Raw genomic sequence first — 14654 nt, 5'->3', positions numbered from 1 at the left:
TCTGAGGGCTAGGGATTTGTGGAGACCATAGAAACGATTTGCTCAATATCCACCTATCCTTGAGATATTGAAACCTGAGCTTCCATTTGAATTAAACTTATACTCACCTGGCAGTAAGGGTTTTTTTGTATGTTTTTTGGTTTTTTTGAGAATACGGTGTTCAAAAAGATCACTAATTCTTGCACCTAAGAATCAAAGAAATAAAAGAGCATACCATAAAAGGGCCAAACGTCACACTAGATACACTGACAGACTATAACACTAATTCTAAAATATATATTAGCAGAAAGACAGTTGAAAAAACTTTCTAAATTTGTGCCTAAATAAAGATAAGTACTTCGAATTCAGTTGTTCTACCAATCTACTTAAAATTCAAACTTCCCAGATCAGCCATCCAAGTGATGTGTTTTGTCTTCCAGTCTTGAACTGGTAAAAGTGCTTTTAAAATAGGTACATAGGAATGCTATGTCTTTGCATTTTTAAGGATGGAGAGAAGGCATAGCATTTTATAAATGGTACAACATAGAGGGACCCTTTGTAACTTTAAGTAATGTTTTGTTTTTTTGTCTTTTTCAGAAAGGTGCTTTGAAAAGTCTTAAAAATACATTTCTATATAAGCGGTGCAATTCTCAGGAAAATTCAGACCAAACAAATTGCGGCCAGTTAAATTTATCTTGTCATAGAACTAAGAAAACAAATGCTTTTCCTCTGCTGCCCCAGCACCCTCTGCGTCTTCTTCGACGGGTGGGCAGCACGCCGTTCTTTCCTTTTGCCTTTCCTGACGATTGTAATTTGGGCACACTCTTTACCAATCTCACGGGGAGTAGCTCCTTGCTTTTTTTTCTCCCTCTTCCCAACTTTTTCTCCCTCTCTGAATACATTTCACAGACGACCGTCTTCGAAAATAACAACATCAATTAATTTTTTAACTTAAAAAAAAATCACATTTAGCCCCGAGTCTGCCCTCTCCATTGATGTGTCATGTGCGGAGCAGGCTATGAGGGTCTGATAAGTCCAGTTTGTGAAGTCTCTTCAGTAGGAGGCCAGGCACTAGCTGCTCCACAGACAGGCTGTTTATTTCATCCAGCCCTGCTCCGGGTGGTTTGACAGTTGACCCGCACATCTCCCGGTCTCCAAGACCGGACCGGAGAAGGATGCAGCTTCGCCTCTGTGCCTCCCACTGAAAGCTGTTCTTTGTCGTTTATTTGTTTGGTTGTTGTTGTTGTTGTTGATTTTGAATAGACCACAGTTTTTCCCATGAGAGCTCCCCCAGTTAACGATGACACTTTCTCACCGCGCTGCTCTTCTTCCCCTTTTGCAGAATCCGATGATCTCCGTGGGGACCCTGCACTCAGCCATCAAAGCACTCCCGCCCCTCAGGATGCTCGTAATTCAATAGTAGATGCAGGCGGCGTTGAAAGCATCCCACAGTGTCCCCAGCAGCTTCCTCAGATGATGGCTGCAGGTAAATGTCGGTGGCCAGCACTGAACACAAACAAGGCATTTTGCGTCTTAGTGGAAAGCCTCCCCAGCCATGAAAATAAGTATTGAACCAGGAGCCTGGGCTCCTCAAAGAAACCAGGCTCTGGAACTAGTGAACCTCAAAGAGCATTCAGTCAAATTTAACTTATTTTGCTGACCTTTTTTTTTTTTTTTAAGCTCTGTGCTATTTGTCTTCAATATTATTTATTTGTTTATTTTGTTTCGATGAAAGCCTGTGCTTATAAGAAATATTTTGGGAGTCACTTTAGAAAGACACCTGCGTTTCCTTAATGTACGTATGTCAATAGTTTGTAAAGGACGGAATGTGTTACAAGGTAACACTTGATAAATTCAGTCAGGACCAATTTGACTGCTTGACATCTGATTTTAGAGATTTTATTAGACGGTTAGAGGGTGTGTCTGCTTCAGAATTACTCTTGGAAACAGGCTTATTCTAAGCCAATTGACTTGTTTTACCCAGAGAGTCCTCTGGCTTTGCCTCTCCACCAGGGAACTTAACTAATGTTTCACCTGGAGAAGGAAGCGATTCTTCAGTTTTTTCCAGGGGTACTTCCTTAGTGGCATGCTGTGTATAATATAAACTGCATGTCCTTCAGTTTCCTCCCAGAATGTATTTGGAAACTCTTTTATGTTTCTGTCTGGAGAAAGCACCGCTGTAGGTTACAGTGCTGTTATTTTTTGTGGTTTGGGAATGTGCTTAAACGAAGGCTCACGTCTCTAGAAATGCAATTTGTTTTCAAAGAGACACCATCGCCTGTGGACTCTAAGTCAGAGTTTCTTCCCCCCTACCCCATCACAGCAGCCGATGGTTTGGGGAGTCTCGCAATCGACACGACCCAGCTGAACATGTCAGTGACGGACCCCACTGCCTGGGCCACCGCTATGAATAACTTGGGCATGGTTCCCGTGGGGTTGCCTGGACAGCAGCTCATGTCAGGTAAGCTTTCTCTTGGGTTGGAAGATGCCTGCAACCACGCCACTGGGTGTGGGCGACAGGCGCCTTGGCCGTCTTTGCACGCGCAGGTGTTGAGCCCGGTCTGGGACTGATGACCGGGGCATGGTTAGGCAGGCTGTATGCCTGAGATTCTTCTCATCACCTCGCTCTTCTGCCTAATAGCCATCTCAGAAAAAGCCACACGCGGTTATCTCTCACCGGTGGCACTGCAACACCAATTTTGTATTTTAAATGGGTAAATAGAAGAGCTAATATTTGCTTTCCAATTTACAAAACTCTTCCACAGACGTTACGCCATTTGATTCCACAGCCGTCTCTTTGAGACAGGTATACACTTACGGTGGGCGTGGCTCTTGTTCGTGTTCCCATGTTAAAAACAGGGAAAGAGGAGTCCAGAGTTTGGGTGACTTGTCCAGCACTGAAGTGGCAGAACTTAGAAACCCAACTCAACTGACACTGCATTCCCTGTTTTCTTTCCGTCACACTTTGAAATAGTAATAACAGTCGTGTATTCAATATAGAAAATGTTTGGAGATGTCACAAAGTAGAAGGTCATTTGAAAGAGTTGATCATTTAATTTAACACATGTTTATTGCAGATTTTCCATGTTTCCTGTAACAAGTGCTTTGGGAAATAGAAAAAAATATATATATATAAGTGTCCTCGAGGGTTGAGGGAGCATATCTCCCCAAACTGAAAAACACAGCGACAAAAAACAGCAATAAAGATAATGTGTAGAATCAGGTGCTAAGAGGTGGTTCGGTAATTTCCAGAAGGATCAATGCCTGGGGCTCTGAGGGAAGGTGGGACTTGAGCTGTCTGGAAAGATACATAGGGCTTCAGTATTCACTTAACTCATTCAACACACATTTTTTCCCCCTACTTACTTATTTTTTATTTTATTTTATTTATTTATTTTTTACAGCAGGTTCTTATTAGTTATTTACTTTATACATATTAGTGTATACATGCCAATCCCAATCTCCCAATTCATCCCACACACCCCCCACCCGCCGCTTTCCCCGCTTGGTGTCCATACATTTGTTCTCTACATCTGTGTGTCTACTTCTGCCTTGCAAACGGGTTCATCTGTAACATTTTTCTAGATTCCACATATATGCGTTAATATACAATGTTTGTTTTTCTCTTTCTGACTTACTTCACTCTGTATGTCAGTCTCTGGGTGCATCCATGTCTCTACAAATGACCCAATTTCATTCCTTTTTATGGCTGAGTAATATTCCATTGTATATATGTGCCACATCTTCTTTTTCCATTCATCTGTTGAGGGACACTTAGGTTGCTTCCATGACCTGGCTATTATAAATAGTGCTGCAATGAACATTGGGGTGCATGTGTCTTTTTGAATTATGGTTTTCTCAGGGTATATGCCCAGTAGTAGGATTGCTGGGTCATATGGTAATTCTATTTTTAGTTTTTTAAGGAACCTCCATACTGTTCTCCATAGTGGCTGTATCAATTTACATTCCCACCAACAGTGCAAGAAGGTTCCCTTTTCTCCACACCCTCTTCAGCATTTGTTGTTTGCAGATTTTCTGATGATGCCCATTCTGACCATTGTGAGGTGATACCTCATTGTAGTTTTCATTTGCATTTCGGTAATAATTAGTGATGATGAGCAGTTTTTCATGTGCCTTTTGGCCATCTGTGTGTCTTCTGTGGAGAAATGTCTATTTAGGTCTTCTGCCCATTATTGGATTAGATTGTTTTTTTAATATTGGGCTGCATGAGCAGTTTATATATTTTGGAGATTAATCCTTTGTCCACTGATTCATTTGCAAATATGTTCTCCCATTCTAAAGGTTGTCTTTTCATCTTGTTTATAGTTTCCTTTGCTGTGCAAAAGCTTTTAAGTTTCAATAGGCCCCATTTGTTTATTTTTGGTTTTATTTCCATAACTCTAGAAGGTGGGTCAAAAAAAGATCTTGCTGTGATTTATGTCAAAGAGTGTTCTTCCTATGTTTTCCTCTAAGAGTTTTATAGTGCCAGGTCTTACATTTAGGTCTTTAATCCATTTTGAGTTTATTTTTGTGTATGGTGTTAGGGAGTGTCCTAATTTCATTCTTTTACATATAGCTGTCCAGTTTTCCCACACCACTTATTGAAGAGGCTGTCTTTTCTCCGTTGTATATCCTTGTCTCCTTTGTCATAGATTAGTTGACCACAGGTGCATAGGTTTATCTCTGGGCTTTCTATCCTGTTCCCTTGATCTATATTACTCTTTTTGTGCCAGTACCATATTGTCTTGTTTACTGTAGCTTTGTAGTAGTATAGTCTGAGTTAGGGAGTCTGATTCCTCAACATTGCTTTGGCTATTCAGGGTCTTTTGTGTCTACATACAAATTTTAAGATTTTTTTGTTCTGGTTCTGTAAAAACTGCCATTGGTAATTTGATAGGGATTGCATTGAATCTTTAGATTACTTTGGATAGTATGGTCATTTTCACAATATTGATTCTTCCAATCCAAGAACATGGTATATCTCTCCATCTGTTGGTGTCATCTTTGATTTCTTTCATCTGTGTCTTATAGTTTTCTGAGTACAGCAGGTCTTTTACCTCCTTAGGTAGGTTTATTCCTAGGTATTTTATTCTTTTTTGTCACAGTGGTGAATGGGGTTGTTTCCTTAATTTCTCTTTCTGATCTTTTGTTATTAGTGTGTATGAATGCAAGAGATTTCTGTGCATTAATTTTTGTATCCTGCAGCTTTGCCAAATTCATTGATTAGCTCTAGTAGTTTTCTGGTGGCATCTTTAGGATTCTCTATGTATAATATCATGTCATTTGCAAACAGTGACAGTTTTACTTCTTCTTTTCCAATTTGTATTCCTTTTATTTCTTTTCCTTCTCTGATTGCCATGGCTAGGACTTCCAAAACTATGTTGAATAATAGTTGTGTGAGTGGGCAACCTTGCCTTGTTCCTGATCTTAGAGGATATGCTTTCAGTTTTTCACCATTGATAATGATGTTTGCTGTGGGTTTGTCATATGTGGCCTTTATTATGTGGAGGTAAGTTCCCTCTATGCCTACTTTCTGGAGGGTTTTTATCATAAATAGGTGTTGAATTTTGTCAAAAGCTTTTTCTGCATCTATTGAGATGATCTTTTGGTTTTTATTCTTCAATTTGTTTATATGGTGTATCACATTGATTGATTTGTGTATATTGAAGAATCCTTGCATCCCTGGGATAAATCCCACTTGATCATGGTGTATGATGCTTTTAATATGTTGTTGGATTCTGTTTGCTAGTATTTTGTTGAGGATTTTTGCATCTATATTCATCAGTGTTCATCTTTTTTTGTAGTATCTCTGTCTGGTTTTGGTGTCAGGGGGATGGTGGCCTCGTAGAATGAGTTTGGGAGTGTTCCTTCCTGTGAAGGTTTTTGGAAGAGTGTGAGAAGGATGGGTGTTAGCTCTTCTCTAAATGTTTGATAGAATTCACCTGTGAAGCCATCTGGTCCTAGACTTCTGTTTGTTGGAAGAATTTTAATCACAGTTTCAATTTCATTACTTGTGATTGGTCTGTTCATATTTTCTGTTTCTTCCTGGTTCAGTCTTGGAAATTTATACCTTTCTAAGAATTTGTCCATTTCTTCCACGTTGTCCATTTTACTAATGTAGAGTTGCTTGTAGTAGCCTCTAATGATGCTTTGTATTTCTGTGGTGTCCGTTGTAACTTCTCCTGTTTCATTTCTAATTTTATTGATTTGAGTCCTCTCCCTCTTTTTCTTGAGGAGTCTGGCTAAAGGTTTATCAATTTTGTTTATCTTCTCAAAGAACCAACATTTAGTTTTTTTGATATTTGCTATTGTTTTCTTTGTTTCTATTTCATTTATTTCTGCTCTGATCTTTAATGATTTCTTTCCTTCTCACTTAACGTTAGTTAACCGTATAAGTTTGGATTATGCTTTGTTCTTCTTTCTCTAGTTCCTTTAGGTGTAAGGTTAGATTGCTTATTTGAGATTTTTCTAATTTCTTGAGGTAGGATTGTATTGCTATAAACTTCCCTCTTAGAACTGCTTTTGTTACATCCATAGGGTTTGGATCATCGTGTTTTCATTGTCATTTGTCTCTAGGTATTTTGGGATTTCTCTTTTATTTTTTCAGTGATCTCTTGGTTACTTAGTAATGTATTGTTTAGCCTCCATGTGTTTGTGTTTTTTACGTTTTTTTCTGTGTAATTGGTTTCTAATCTCATAGCATTGTGGTCAGAAAAGATGCTTCATGTGATTTCAGTTTTCTTAAATTTACCAAGGCTTGATTTGTGACCCAAGATGTGATCTATCCTGGAGAATGTTCCGTGTGCAGTTGAGAAGAAACTGTAATCTGCTGTTTTGGATTGGAATGTCCTATAAATATCAATTAAATCTATCTGGTCTATTGTGTCATTTAAAGCTTGTGTTTCCTTATTAATTTTCTGTCTGGATGATCTGTTCATTGGTGTAAGTGAGCTGTAATAGTCCCCCACTATTACTGTGTTACTGTTGATATCCTCTTTTATAGCTGTTAGCAGTTGCCTGATGTATTGATGTGCTCCTATGTTGGGTGCATATATATTTATAATTGTTATATCTTCTTCTTGGATTGATCCCTTGATCCTTATGTAGTGTCCTTCCTTGTCTCTTGTAACATTATTTATTTTAAAGTCTATTTTATCTGATATGAGAATTGCTACTCCAGCTTTCTTTTGATTTCCATTTGCATGGAATATCTTTTTCCATCTCCTCACTTTCAGTCTATATGTGTCCCTAGGTCTGAAGTGGGTCTCTTGTAGACAGCATATATATGGGTATTGTTTTTGTATCCTTTCAGCGAGACTGTGTCTGTTGGATGGAGCATTTAATCCAGTCACGTTTAAGGTAATTATCGATAGTCATGTTTCTATTACCATTTTCATAATTGTTATGGGTTTATTTTGGTAGGTCCTTTTCTTCTCTTGTGTTTCCCACTTAGAGAAGGTCTTTTAGCACTTGCTGTAGAGCTGGTTTGGTGGTGCTGAATTCTCTTAGCTTTTGCTTGTCTGTAAAGCTTTTGATTTCTCCGTTGAATCTGAATGAGATCCTTGCCGGTAGAGTAATCTCGGTTGTAGGTTCTTCCCTTTCATCACTTTAAATATATCGTGCCACTCCCTTCTGGCTTGTAGAGTTTCTGCTGAGAAATTGGCTGTTAACCTTATGGGAGTTCCCTTGTATGTTATTTGTCGTTTTTCCCTGTTGCTTTTAATACTTTTTCTTTGTCTTTAATTTCTGTCAGTTTGATTACTATGTGTCTTGGCATGTTTCTCCTTGTATTTATCCTGCCTGGGACTCTGCGCTTCCTGGACTTGGGTGGCTATTTCCTTTGCCATGTTAGGGTAGTTTTCGACTATAATCTCTTCAAATATTTTCTCGGGTCCTTTCTCTCTCTCTTCTCCTTCTGGGACCCCTACAGTGCAAGTGTTGGTGTGTTTAATATTGTCCCAGAGGTCTCTTAGGCTGTCTTCATTTCTTTTCATTCTTTTTTCTTTATTCTGTTCCGTGGCAGTGAATTCCACCATTCTGTCTTCCAGGTCACTTATCTGTTCTTCTGCCTCAGTTATTCTGCTGTTGATTCCTTGTAGTGTAGTTTTCATTTCAGTTTTTCATTTTTCATTCCCATTTTTCATCTCTTGTTTGTTTGTTCCTTAATTCTTCTAGGTCTTTGTTAAACATTTCTTGCATCTCCTCGATCTTGCCTCCATTCTTTTTCCGAGGACCTGGATCATCTTCACTATCATGATTCTGAATTCTTTTTCTGGAAGGTTGCCTATCTCCACTTCACTGAATTGTTTTTCTGGGATTTTATCTTGTTCCTTCATCTGGTACATAGTCCTCTGCCTTTTCACTTTGTCTGTCTTTCTGTGAATGTGGTTTTCATTCCACAGGCTGCAGGATTGTAGTTCCTCTTGCTTCTGCTGTCTGCCCTTGGTAGATGAGGCTATCTAAGAGGCTTGTGCAAGTTTCCTGATGGGAGGGACTGGTGGTGGGTAGAGCTGGCTGTTGCTCTGGTGGGCAGAGCTCAGTAAACTTTAATCTGGTTGTCTGCTGATGGGTGGGGCTGAGTTCCCTCCCTGTTGTTGGTTGTTTGGCCTGAGGCGACCCAGCCCTGGAAGCTGCAGGCTCTTTGGTGGGGCTAATGGCAGACTCTGGGAGGGCTCATGCCAAGGAGTACTTCCCAGAACTTCTGCTGCCAGTGTCCTTGTCCTCACGGTGAGCCACAGCCACCCCCCTGCCTCTGCAGGAGCCCCTCCAACACTAACAGGTAGGTCTGGTTCGGTCTCCTATGGGGTCACTGCTCCTTCCCCTGGGTCCCGATGCACACACTACCTTGTATGTGCCCTCCAAGAGTGGAGTCTCTATTTCCCCCGGTCCTGTTGAAGTCCTGCAATCGAATCCTGCTAGCCTTCAAAGTCTGATTCTCTGGGAATTCCTCCTCCCGTTGCTGGACCCCCAGGTTGTGAAGCCTGACGTGGGGCTCAGAACCTTCACTCCAGTGGGGGGACTTCTGTGGTATAATTGTTCTCCAGTCTGTGAGTCACCCACCCAGTGGATATGGGATTTGATTTTGTTGTGATTGCACCCCTCCTACTATCTCACTGCGGCTTCTCCTTTGTCTTTAGATATGGGGTGTCTTTTTTGGTGAGTTCCAGTGTCTTCCTGTCGATGATTGTTCAACACTTAGTTGTGATTCCTGTGCTCTCGCAAGAGGGAGTCACACACTCAACACGTTTTTTGAGACACTGTCCTCGTGCAGTGGCTCCAGCAGTAAACAAAATAGGCAAGGTCCCTGCTCTCCCAGTATTTGCAGTGGAGAAGCAGCAGTTATTATAGTGTGGTCATTGTTATATGTCAGAAGAACAGTTCACTTTTGCGCATCAGGTTAGCTGAGGGTAGACGGTATGCATTAAGTAGAAACCAATTGCCTTTGGAGAGTTACTAAGTTTCACACCCACGAACCTGTGTACTTTGAGTTGAGTTGACCAAACATTTGGTTTTTGGTTGTTGTTGTTTGTTTTTGTTCTTTTTGTCAATATGGGCCATACATGTAAAAGTCTAAAGTAGCTGTAGTAAATTATATATAATGTGTATGCATGTGTGCACATGTATACAAACATATATGTACACACACATACATACATATATAAATATATGTGTGGTTTCTTATTTAATATAACAAAGAACATGAGAAGAGAGGACAGGAGACAGGAAAGCGAGAAACAGAAAAAGGAAAGTCAAATATTGAGTTAAAAGCATTATACTTAGGATATTTATAAAATTCTCCAAAATGTTATAAAATTCATACAGTTGAAGATTGGTCTGCTATGGGATGTGTGTGTGTGTACGTAAAATGACACTCTCTATGGTTTGAACATGCGTTTATCTGGACTCCTTTTCCCTAAAGCTAATCTAGACAGATACTTCCTTCTAATAAGTTGAGAGCAGAGATTTGTATGTTTCTGCCCAAATTTTCTCAACTGCCTAATTGAAATATTCCTATAGCAGAAATTACTTTACTCTTGTCTCCACCTCCCACTCCTCTCAGACAGTGTTGTGTGCCTTCCAGAGTAAGCCACAGCCTCAATAATTCATGATTTTTTCTTATGATTTTGAGTCTTCTGACGTTTTAACCATGACCAGTTTATGATTTTCCCAGTAACTTACCATGAAAAGAATTACAGCCCTACTTGTTATAGAAGATTTACCATATCTACCGTGAATTACATTCTCTATCTCCTGCATTAGCCAAACTGCTTCAACTGTGTCTGAGCCTTTTGCGCTCTTCCTGAGCATCCTTCATCATTCCCCTCATCCACCAGCTGAAGTGCCCTCTGCTTTGTTCTCGGGGCTGCCAGCAGACTCTCTTTATTGACCCTCTCGCAGGGTCAAGTCCTGTTTTATTTGGTGAGTGTTTATATGTTTTCCTCCAGTCTTTTTTCTGTGCAAATATTTGAATCCTATTAAATATAAAATTTTCTGTTGCGTATTTTTATTAGCACCTTATCCTAAATTATTTTTCCTTTCCATAGTTTTATATTAAAATTTTAGAATAATCCATTAAATAAATCTTCCACAGTTTTCCTGTATTTACGTTTAAGCTATTTCCATTTTTTTACTCTTACTAACCAAGTTTCTTGGGAGAACATAATCTCTTCAAGTATGTAAAAACATTTTACCTTTTCTGTAAAATGATGATTGTATCTGTTTCCTGGGACAGTTGTGAGATTTTAATATGATAACTTCACGTACAATAACTGCGTAGTACCTACACATAGTAAGCATTCATTAAACATTAACTGTTATTCCTTCCTTCCTTCCTTTTGATGTTTTTCAACAAATAATATTGCAGTGAACCTTTTTTATGCGTAGAGCTTTGCAGCAATTAGAATTATTTTGCTTGGATGGACTACTACATGTAGAATTAGTTGGTCAAAACAAATGAACATTTTAAACTTTCTTGTTAAATACTGGGTAATTAATTTCCAAAATATAAACATATATTTAATATTTACTGACTTGATATGCAAAGATGGCATCCTGTTATTTTACTTTAAATTATTTTATAACTACTCCTTTTAAATTGTATCATTTTCCTGCATTTATTTTCTATTCATATTTACTCTTTTGTAAATATATTTATTACTTTCATACTATATCCATTTATCACATAGGGTTCTGGGTGTTTTTTTATTAGCTTGTATTTGGTCATTACTGTTAAGCATTTTAATCTTTAAAAAATTTTTTTTTAATTTATATTTATTTTTGGCTGTGTTGGGTCTTCGTTTCTATGCGAGGGCTTTCTCTAGTTGCGGCGAGCGGGGGCCACTCTTCATCGCGGTGCGCGGGCCTCTCACTATTGCGGACCCTCTTGTTGTGGAGCACGGGCTTCAGATGCGCAGGCTCAGTAGTTGTGGCTCATGGGCCCAGTCGCTCCGCGGCATGTGGGATCTTCCCAGACCAGGGCTCGAATCCGTGTCCCCTGCATTGGCAGGCAGATTCTCAACCACTGCTCCACCAGGGAAGCCGTAAGCATTTTAATCTTGACGTTCATATTTTCTAAAAATATTTATCCAGTCTGTATTTTGCCTCTTTAGTATTGTTCCTTTAAAAAAAAAAAAAAGTTTAACATTTCCTTTATGAGTCCTTTATGCTTATTTCATTTCTAAATACAGAAGGGTTTTGCCCACTCCCTACAGTTGATATATAGGCCTGATTTGCCATGCCTCCGTGAATGTACTTCCTTCTTTTATCAGAAATTCAATTCTTATGTATATTTCAATCTGTTGCTGAAATACCTCTTCTGTACTACTGATCTCTTTTTATTCTGGCACCGCATTGTTTCAATTCTTATAGCTTTATAGTATATTTATATAAAGTATCTTTTTACTGTACCCAATGTGTGGTGCTCTTTGTTTCTTTTTCCCATAGTCATAGAGCCACAGAATGTTGCTCCTGGCCCAGTTTTCATGCTGGTGCCTCTTTGAGGCAACCTTTAATGTCTCAGAAGGGACATAAAGATAATTTAGTGTATCCTTCTTTCCAAGAAATCTCCTCTAAAATGTCTCTGACAGAATTATGCAGAGGCTGGATTTTATGCGCGCTTGGCCTTCTCCCAAAGTTTCTGGTATTTCTAAATGACCAACGCCTCTTCCCATGTTTGTTAAAATCAAATTGACACTAAATCCCTTTCCTTACTACTTTTTTACTATTTTTTGAGAGATTAAAATTATCGGCCAAACAAGGCACACGTTTTTCATATCCTCTGATTTTAATCCAAAGGATTTCCCAGGAAATCTGATGCAGTTCTTGCTGCCGTATCACGCCATTTTGGTGGGTCATTGTGAGCTCCCACAGTTACCCCTCCTTCATTTTCCTCCCCTTTCATCATCACCCACATGTTCCCCACCACAATCCCATTCCCACTTTCATGAAAGTCCCCATTTACCTTCTTCATATGAAGTGCTACTTGAGATCATTACATTGAATTTGTTTCTTTTATCCAAAATATACCATTCTACTGGTACACTGGTATACTAAATCCCATACTCAAAGTCCTCCTTTGTCTGTGAGTTAATATTTCCCTCCTTATCGTATTGTACGTTTATTTTATTCCTCATACTTTAAGATTTGTGGACTTTAAAATTTTTTCTTGTTTTTTTTTTTTTTAATTATCAATTCTTTCTGCATTGGTATAGATCCAGGTTTCCTAAACTGGCCTGTTGGAATATCAGTGTCCCACAGTTGTTAGGTAGGGTGGATGTCATGTAAGTATTTACGTGACCTAACAAGCATGGCAAATTCTGGGTTTAACACAAGTAGGTTGATTTCTGTGTGGGTTCCTCAGAGCCTTTACTCTGCTAATGTACAATGCACAGTTTAAAAGAGTGGTATCTCTTAGGTAGGATTCCCTAGACATAATTTAGCCTTTTAAAAATATCTATTAGCATCTCATAAGACACTAGAATATAGCCATCTAAACCAGACTTTTCCCATCAGCTGTGGAGATCCCTCTCTAGGACCATCCATCTTTCTTTGCCACATATGATATCTTCCTTGTGATCTAGTTTACAATTTTGTTTGTTTGTGTTTTCACTGAACAGTGTCACTGCCTAATCTCAAGTTTCAAAATAATCCTCACGTGGTCTGGTGTTGCCTGAAAGCTTCTTCCCAGTTTCCTACAATACACGTTGTCTCCTTTCAGGAGCGCCCCGATCCCCACCTCTGGTGTCATCAGCTGAAACCAAGAATAGCAAATCCCGAGCTTTGACACCATCTGTGTGACCAGCTGCTCCCTTCCTATATACCCTGGCTTCTTCTCCAGAGTTATCATCATCAACTGGAAAGCTTGGAAAGCAGCAGCTGAGTCCCCAGGTGTTAAGTTGCTTGCCCAGGCCTGCCTGGGAACGGGTAATATTTCCTGGACGTTCTCTGACTCTGAGATTATACCTTGCTTTGCTCTAAACTTTTTGAAGTTTTCTTTCCTAATGTCAGCAATCTCTCCTTAGCTGTTACTGACTTTAAGTGGACATGTATCTCTTACCCCAGGTTTCTCAGTGTGCCATTTGTTGTATTTCAAATACATGTTCGGAAAAGGCATCACACCTCCCTGTTAGCTGTGGAAGTGCCCCGTACCTTATCACGTCTTAACCTGGAGCTTAACCTGGAGAGGTCTTAAAAGACCTCTTCCCTCTCACAGGTATCCGAGTTGTTCCTTGGTTCCTACCTTGCGGTTTCTCCTGAAGCTCTGAGTTTGCTCTCAGCGCCTCTGTTCTCTGCCACTCTGGGGAGAGCTGAGATTTACAACCCATGGGGACAGTCCCCTCTCTGTCCTCTTCCTCTCTCCAACTCACAGATGCCCCCACTCATTTTAAAAATTTATTTATTTATTTATTTATTTATTTATTTATTTTTGGCTGTGTTGGGTCTTCGTTTCTGTGCCAGGGCTTTCTCTAGTTGTGGCAAGTGGGGGCCACTCCTCATCGCGGTGCGCGGGCCTCTCACTATCGCGGCCTCTCCCGTTGCGGAGCACAGGCTCCAGACGCGCAGGCTCAGTAATTGTGACTCACAGGGCTAGTTGCTCCGCGGCATGTGGGATCTTCCCAGACCAGGGCTCAAACCCATGTCGTCTGCATTGGCAGGCGGATTCTTAACCACTGCGCCACCAGGGAAGCCCTCCCCCACTCATTTTAATTCTACTCTGCTTCCTCAGAATATTTTTTCTCTAGTTTCCTTGTTGGGTTGTTTAATCCTCCCAGGAACAACTTTATCCTCTTCAGTATGCCCAGATATGAAGAGGCATTTGTTAAATCCTTTCATCTCCTGAAGCATCACTCTTTGAACTGGGATTTATTGAGCCAAACGTACTGAATACTGGGAATAAAATACATAGACCTGACTCTCCTGTATTAGACCCTAGTGGGGGAAATAGAGAAGAGGGAATAAGGAAATACAAATCAGCGTAAGTGGTTCTGCCACTAGCTGATAAAGGGTGCTATAGGATGTCGCTGAAAAGTGGTAAGGAGGAGCATCATATGATTAGAGCTGTAGTTTTTGTTTTGTTTTGTTTTTTATGATTTTTATTGGAGTATAGTTGATTTACAATGTTGTGTTAGTTTCAGGTATACAGCAGAAGTGAATCAGTTATACATATACTTATATCC

At 39.8% G+C, this 14654-nt stretch overlaps 1 protein-coding gene across 12 annotated transcripts in view; it reads left to right on the top strand.

Moving 5' to 3' along the window:
* The window catches only part of ENOX1 (ecto-NOX disulfide-thiol exchanger 1), a 609533-nt gene that overhangs the window by 393889 nt on the left and 200990 nt on the right, over positions 1-14654 (top strand). For all 12 annotated transcript variants that reach the window (XM_049701217.1, XM_049701216.1, XM_049701215.1 and 9 more), the window contains 2 exons: positions 1322-1465; positions 2303-2440. In XM_049701217.1, coding sequence (XP_049557174.1) covers positions 1322-1465; positions 2303-2440 — 282 coding nt within the window. The remainder of the gene's footprint in view (positions 1-1321; positions 1466-2302; positions 2441-14654) is intronic.

This window comes from Orcinus orca, chromosome 18 (assembly GCF_937001465.1).
Source record: "Orcinus orca chromosome 18, mOrcOrc1.1, whole genome shotgun sequence".
In the NCBI taxonomy this organism is placed as follows: Eukaryota; Metazoa; Chordata; class Mammalia; order Artiodactyla; family Delphinidae; genus Orcinus; species Orcinus orca.
Note: the sequence above shows the minus strand (reverse complement) of the source record. Positions and strands in the feature narration are given on the sequence as shown.